The following is a 6,025-nucleotide window of genomic DNA, read 5'->3' as shown; positions in this document are numbered from 1 at the left end:
GACGCGCTTGCATTTAAATCCGGCTCCCGTCGCTCTGTGCAGCTGGCCTGTACCACTACACCTGCTGTGCCCCCCACCCTTCTTTCACATAATGGTATGATCCTAGTGTGTCCTCGCATATGATTGGCCGCATGATGGCCCTAAATAAAGTCCCGCCCCTGCCTGCAAGGATTCTCAGCAAGAGTAGAGGCCCCCCGGCGTGTTGGAGACCCCTGAATTAAATTATCAAGTCACCTCAAGTCAGAAGGCTCAAGTCCAAGTCAAGTCCCAAGTCATTGGTGTTCAAGTCCAAGTCGAGTCGCAAGTGTTTTGTGATTTTGTCAAGTCGAGTCTCAAGTCATCAAATTGATGACTCGAGTCTGACTCGAGTCCAAGTCATGTGACTCGAGTCCACACCTCTGGATATAGGAACATTTATTAACTTATTAAAGAAACACTTAATTCTTCAGGAATCAGAAAAATATTAACTTAAGCTGACAAATGTAGAAAAAAACCCGACAATATTTCCCTCAAATGTAGAAGAGTATAAGAAGAATATGCTTTAAATGGAAATTCTCAAGTAAAAAGACAGTACCACAAATGTGTACTTGAGAAAAGTACCACCACTGCTCATTATTAAACAACCACTTCATTAACAATTAGATGTTGGTCTTATTGAACCCTGCAGAGAGTTACTGAGACTAAAAGAGGCTGTAAAGTAAATACACAGTTTGAAGGAGATTTATAGATAGTGACCTAAAATAAGCAGTATAACCAATAACTGGTGCTCTCACCTTGCTGTTTCTTGCGACACATGACAGTGAAGAGAGTGGCAAAGGCAGACATGATGACCAGAGGCACAGTGATGGCCATGGCACGGATAGGCCCCGCCCAAGGGGAGTGGACTGGTGACAAAACAAACGCACACAGGAAGAGACAACAACCTGGTCATTTAAAGTCTAGAGCAGTGGTTCTCAACTGGTCAGGCCTCAGGACCCACTTTTTCCTTTGTCAATAAATCCCGACTCGAAATTTGAACCACTCAAATCTATTCAACAAAAAATCGTGCAGTAATATATATGCTTTTCAGCATACAATATTAAATAAAGTGAAGTACAGTGCATATATCCCTTACATCCCTTCACAGAACAAAAGAATGCTTTTTAAAAAAAAGGTTGATGATGGAATCAAATCTGAACTGTATAACATAAAAAGGCACACATGCTGAAAACCCAACCCCAGTCTGGGGGGATTGTCCCCCAGGAGATTTGTAGAAATACTAACATATAAAACTACACATTCTGGTACACTCTGAGAAGAAATTAAATCAATCTATTACTACCCCACATGTTAATAATATTTTATGCCATTGTTTGTGTTTCGCTTTGTTCTGACAGCTTGCTGCTCCACACAGAGAGAAGAGCAAAGAGGAGATAGTCTGTGTGACTTACTTTAAATTGTGGGTAAGGGTATATAGCTCCCATTGTTCTGTGACCTGTTAATCATCAAACCGGGGGTCATATTTCATTATGTGTTTATTTTTATCTGAAGTTGTACCCATGGATGTATAAAGAGTAGTTGTACCACAAAGTTATTCTCCGTGGGGACTTCCGGCAACAATCTTGATTCTGATTGGCCAGAAGACTCGAAAAAACATCAGCAAAGATGTTTTATTGAGAAGATGATCACTACGTGACAGAAGTTTTCAAAACCGTTTATGGCCTACGGTATTTCCAGTCCAACGCCTACTGCATGCACAGCCTTCAAAATAAAAGTTTGACTTTTTTTCCCCAAAAAAAAAAAAAAAAAGGAAATATATATATATTTTTTTTTTCTTCACTCACATCTGCGACCCACTCGAAACGGGTCCGCGACCCACTTTTGGGTCGCGACCCACCAGTTGAGAAGCACTGCTCTAGACCATGTTACATTTACAGCATGAATGTGAAGGTGAAAACGTCATGATACAGTAGCTAAAGCAGAGAAGAGTCATAACATCAATGAAGGTGATTTGTAATGTGAAAAAGTTAAGTGTGTTTTTTGAACATGTTCCATTATGTCCACAAAATACAAGTACAAGCCTGAACATGTACCTGATATGTCCCCTCTAATATTGGTTAAAACTTGATTTATTATATACAGGAGGAAAATTGTTCTGCAGCAGTTGCTGTGTGTCTCTGTGTGTGTGTCTCTGTGTGTGTGTGTGTGTCTCTGCGTGTCTCACCCTGGCTGACGTGGTACTGAGTCTGCCTCCTGGTGGTATTACTGTCGTCTCTTAGCTTACACAGAAAAGAGGAAAAGGTAAAAGAAGAAAAAGAAAGGAAGAGAATGAAGGAAACAAAAGAGAGAAAAAATGGTTCATAACATGTTGGGACAAATTGACGTACCTTTAAAAATGTAGATTTGTGTTTGTCTGATGAATCTGGTGTTTTACATTTTAGTCCACGTGTAAGCGTAAAAAGGAAAATCCAGTTTAACCAGTTATCGGTGTGTAAATTAAGCTTTTGATGTACCTCTACAGTGTAGGTTCCCGGAGTTACGTCTTTGAGGATGCATGTAGTTCTGTACTGGTTCACATCCTTAGAGAAAAATAAAAACATTTCAATAAAAACGTAGTTTTCCTGCAGGCAGAACCACAGTCTTATCATAGGTAAGACATCTCTATTGTATGCTGTATTAAGAATATTTGCCCCACTTTGTTAAAGAAGAACTGAAGCTGTTATCGATGAACTGTTCAAAGCCACCGGACTCCATTAACGAAAACAGTAAATGTACCTTAGGAACATAGAAGGTGCCAGTCTACTGCTGCATCGATTGGTTATTTTGTTTGTGGTATCATGTGACTTTGGGGGTTCCAAACCAACACAAAAACCGATAACCGCGATATGCGTATGCGCGATATTCACATCGCAGGGACGTGCGATATTAAGTAATTAAATTAACTCAAACACGTCATGTTACAATTATTTTGCTGCTTGCTACAAAAGGAAAACTTGCGCGGCTCTCATGTCAGGGGTACTTGAGTGAGTGACATGCAGGCTCTGCATGCACAGCAAACCACCAATCACAATCATTCTTGATCAGATCACAGCAGGCCCCGACCCGCTAGTTTGCAGACCATCAAAACACCGTTAAAAAATGAGCGAGGAACAGGAAGACAATACAGGCGAGAATGAAGATTTACTTCAAAAAAGAAAAGCAACATCTGCCATCTGGAACTATTTTGGATAGAAAAAGGTTCTTCTCTTCTTCATTCACAGATGAACCCCCTTATTTGAGGGTAAGCAACATGCATTATCATGACATGTTAGATCATGACTTAAGGTTTGATGAGTCAACCAGTTAAGATCCAGATGTCCGTGACTAAAATCCTTCATCCGGTTAAATATAGTTAAAAAAAACGCAATATATATCGCAGGGAAACAAATATCGCAATGTCAGTTTTTTTTCAATATCGTGCAGCCCTAGTTCGTATTAATCCTAATCTGCAAAGTAATTAGTTTCTGAAGCTGTCAGATAAATATAGTGTAGTAAAATTATGAATTATACTGTGATGGAAGTATAAAATTCTATAAATGTGAATATTCGAGTAAAGTATAAGTACATAAAAAATGTACCAAGGTGTAGTACTGGAAATGCATTTTGTGTGTATTACTTCAAGAGAAGATAAGATTTACTTTATTGATCCCAATTTGTGATTTATTTTTCCTTTCCTACATTTAAAGCTAGGCAAGTTTATTTAAAGCACATTTTAACAACAAGGCAAGCGGTTCAATGTTTGAATAGTTGTTTGATTTAAGAAATAGCATTGACATAAAAAAAAACACACACATTTTAGGAGCTGACGGTGTGTGCCATTAAACAATGATAATATTACAAACAAACACCCAATGCATGAGCACACTCTGCATTTGTGTTGATTGATGATCAGCTTGGATTTCAGTCAGAGCTTCATGTGATGCCAGAAAATGGCTGACACGCTGCTCTTTCTTATTTCACCTCCTCTCCCTCATCTTTGTATCCGTGTGTGTGTGTTTGCATCCATGGGTCCATTCCAGGATTGAAATTAGTTCCAGCCCGTTCCCCTAATGGCTCCATAGATCATTGCTCTGTTCCATTTGGTAATCAGAGGACAGCTGTAGTCGCGCCCTCCACGCAAGAAATTACTCACTTTAATGAAGAAACTGTAATTATATTTTCACTGCAGAGAGGAAGAGGAGGGGGGAGGAAAGAGGAGGGAACAAGGGGAAACCTAAATGTAATGTTGAGGGCAAACACCATGATTGTTACTGTTAACTGAGGGGATACAGGATAAATGTTTTAATCCACCTACTGTCTTTTTGTATCCATACGTCATAAGAATAATTTTCAGTTATTTTGTTAAAGGGGCTTTATTTAGCCTTTTTTTGTTTTCCCTTTCCTGTAGTGTGTTATATAGGTTTCTGTGCATGTAAATGGTCTGCCAAGGCTAAAATCTCTCCCACAAACTAACCAAGCTTTTTGAACATTAAAGGTCACCTATCATGCAATATTTAGGCAATATCATAGGTCTCAGATATATAAAAATGTATTAAAAAATACCAAACAGATCACCCATTCTAGCCATGCCTCATATCCCTCTATTTCATGGCCTGTTACTAAAGTGCTGATTCGGGGTATAAAGCTTTAGAAAAAAAAAGAGGGGGCAGAGCTTATGCCTGCTCATGCGGGACCCGACAGATACTGTCTAAAATAAATGCTGCGGTGATGAAACGCCAAAACCGACATTCAAGGATTTCATTTCTGAAACATTATGGAGCTCAAAGGCGTTTCTCTCTTGCCGGTTTACCACAAGGGTTGAGTTCCTTTTTAGTTTCCGCTTCTTCACCACGATGTGCTCTCCCAGTACTGGTTAGCTCTGAAGTGTTAGCCGATGCTTGGCTAATGCTAAAAAAAAAAACATATTACGCTCCATAACACGTGGAGCATTTATTCATCCCTGGGCGGAGCCCGCCAGAGAGCCTTCAGGGAGAAGCGCAGCGTGGAGCAAAATAATAACGAGAAAAGCAAATGAAATAAAGTTGTTCACTTTGCGGTCACCCAAACTTTTGGCTGCTCTTGGGACGACAAAAAGGCTGTAAAAGTGACTCACTTCCCTCTTCACCTCCCACCTACCTCGTGTGATTTGGCCGGGCGGTTTTTTCGCATTGACTTTGATACAAACAGCAAGTACCCGTTCAGGCTGCAGCCAACGAGGATAGGATCTGCGTTTTTATTCCTTGATCTACGATTGCATCCCCGCCAGAGTCCTGCACGGGTCTGATTTTCGACGCACTCGCCCCGTATCCGATAGCGTACTACAATAGCCTAACCGAACCCGCTCCCGACCACCGCACTAGCCAGTCCGAAACCAAATCAGATCCGTCGGTCATCGCGCGAATCGAACCGGCAGCTTACGAGCAAGTGACAAACATTGCATATCTTTTCCCTAAAAGCGTGATGCAATGTGGTTATATTTCTCCATCGTAGGCATGAGCACACAAAAGCCTCCCAACACGTCGGACCTTTCGCTCTTGAGATAAGTGTACTTGAAAACATGCACTGACTATTCTCCACAGAGAGCCACCTCAGACCATTTCCGAATGTGGCCGCGCTAAGCATGACAGCCATTGATGCGGGACGACACGAGGTTATGATTATGCGCGGATCCCGCTCACGGGGAGAGCCTGAAGGAAAATGTTTAACATTAATAATACCATGATTATGTTCAAATGGAATATAAGTGCAAAACCTACGCGACACGGACCCGCACCTCTTCTCTTCGTTTCTACCCGAACCCGAACCGACTCTTCCTTATATTAAAAAGATACCACCCGCGAATCCCTTTTTTTTGCGTGATCACCCGTCGGAGGTACTCGACCCTATGGCAGGACTCTGATCATCCCCGCATCTCGTCTGTGCGCATCAAAGACGCAGACTCATTGGCTCCCACTAAAGTAAGAGGTCGAGTTTGTACCTTAAGGATTGCATTGTTGATCGCGTTCACTGTGTTGCCTGGGAACGTCAT

At 41.2% G+C, this 6,025-nt stretch overlaps 1 protein-coding gene across 1 annotated transcript; it reads right to left on the bottom strand.

The window, feature by feature from the left end:
* Positions 1-638: 638 nt before the first annotated feature.
* On the bottom strand, positions 639-6,025 carry LOC104951422 (interleukin-17 receptor D-like). The gene is made up of 5 exons (XM_010778068.1): positions 5,975-6,025; positions 2,493-2,558; positions 2,204-2,258; positions 774-884; positions 639-661 (listed from the first exon to the last, which is right to left on the bottom strand). Exons 1-5 carry the CDS (start codon positions 6,023-6,025, stop codon positions 639-641), a joined length of 306 nt encoding a protein of 101 aa, XP_010776370.1.

The sequence above is a fragment of the Notothenia coriiceps genome, unplaced genomic scaffold (genome assembly GCF_000735185.1).
Source record: "Notothenia coriiceps isolate Sejong01 unplaced genomic scaffold, NC01 NC01_scaffold00000339, whole genome shotgun sequence".
In the NCBI taxonomy this organism is placed as follows: Eukaryota; Metazoa; Chordata; class Actinopteri; order Perciformes; family Nototheniidae; genus Notothenia; species Notothenia coriiceps.
Note: the sequence above shows the minus strand (reverse complement) of the source record. Positions and strands in the feature narration are given on the sequence as shown.

What these genes read in the sequence shown, in the direction of transcription:
- LOC104951422 (XM_010778068.1), bottom strand. Translation starts at nt 6,025, where the DNA reads ATGACGTTCCCAGGCAACACAGTGAACGCGATCAACAATGCAATCCTT. An exon ending in TCAACAATGCAATCCTTAAG is followed by an intron (nt 2,559 to 5,974) that starts GTACAAACTCGA and finishes TTTTTCTCTAAG; the next exon opens with GATGTGAACCAGTACAGAAC. An exon ending in TCAGTACCACGTCAGCCAGG is followed by an intron (nt 885 to 2,203) that starts GTGAGACACGCA and finishes TTTTGTCACCAG; the next exon opens with TCCACTCCCCTTGGGCGGGG.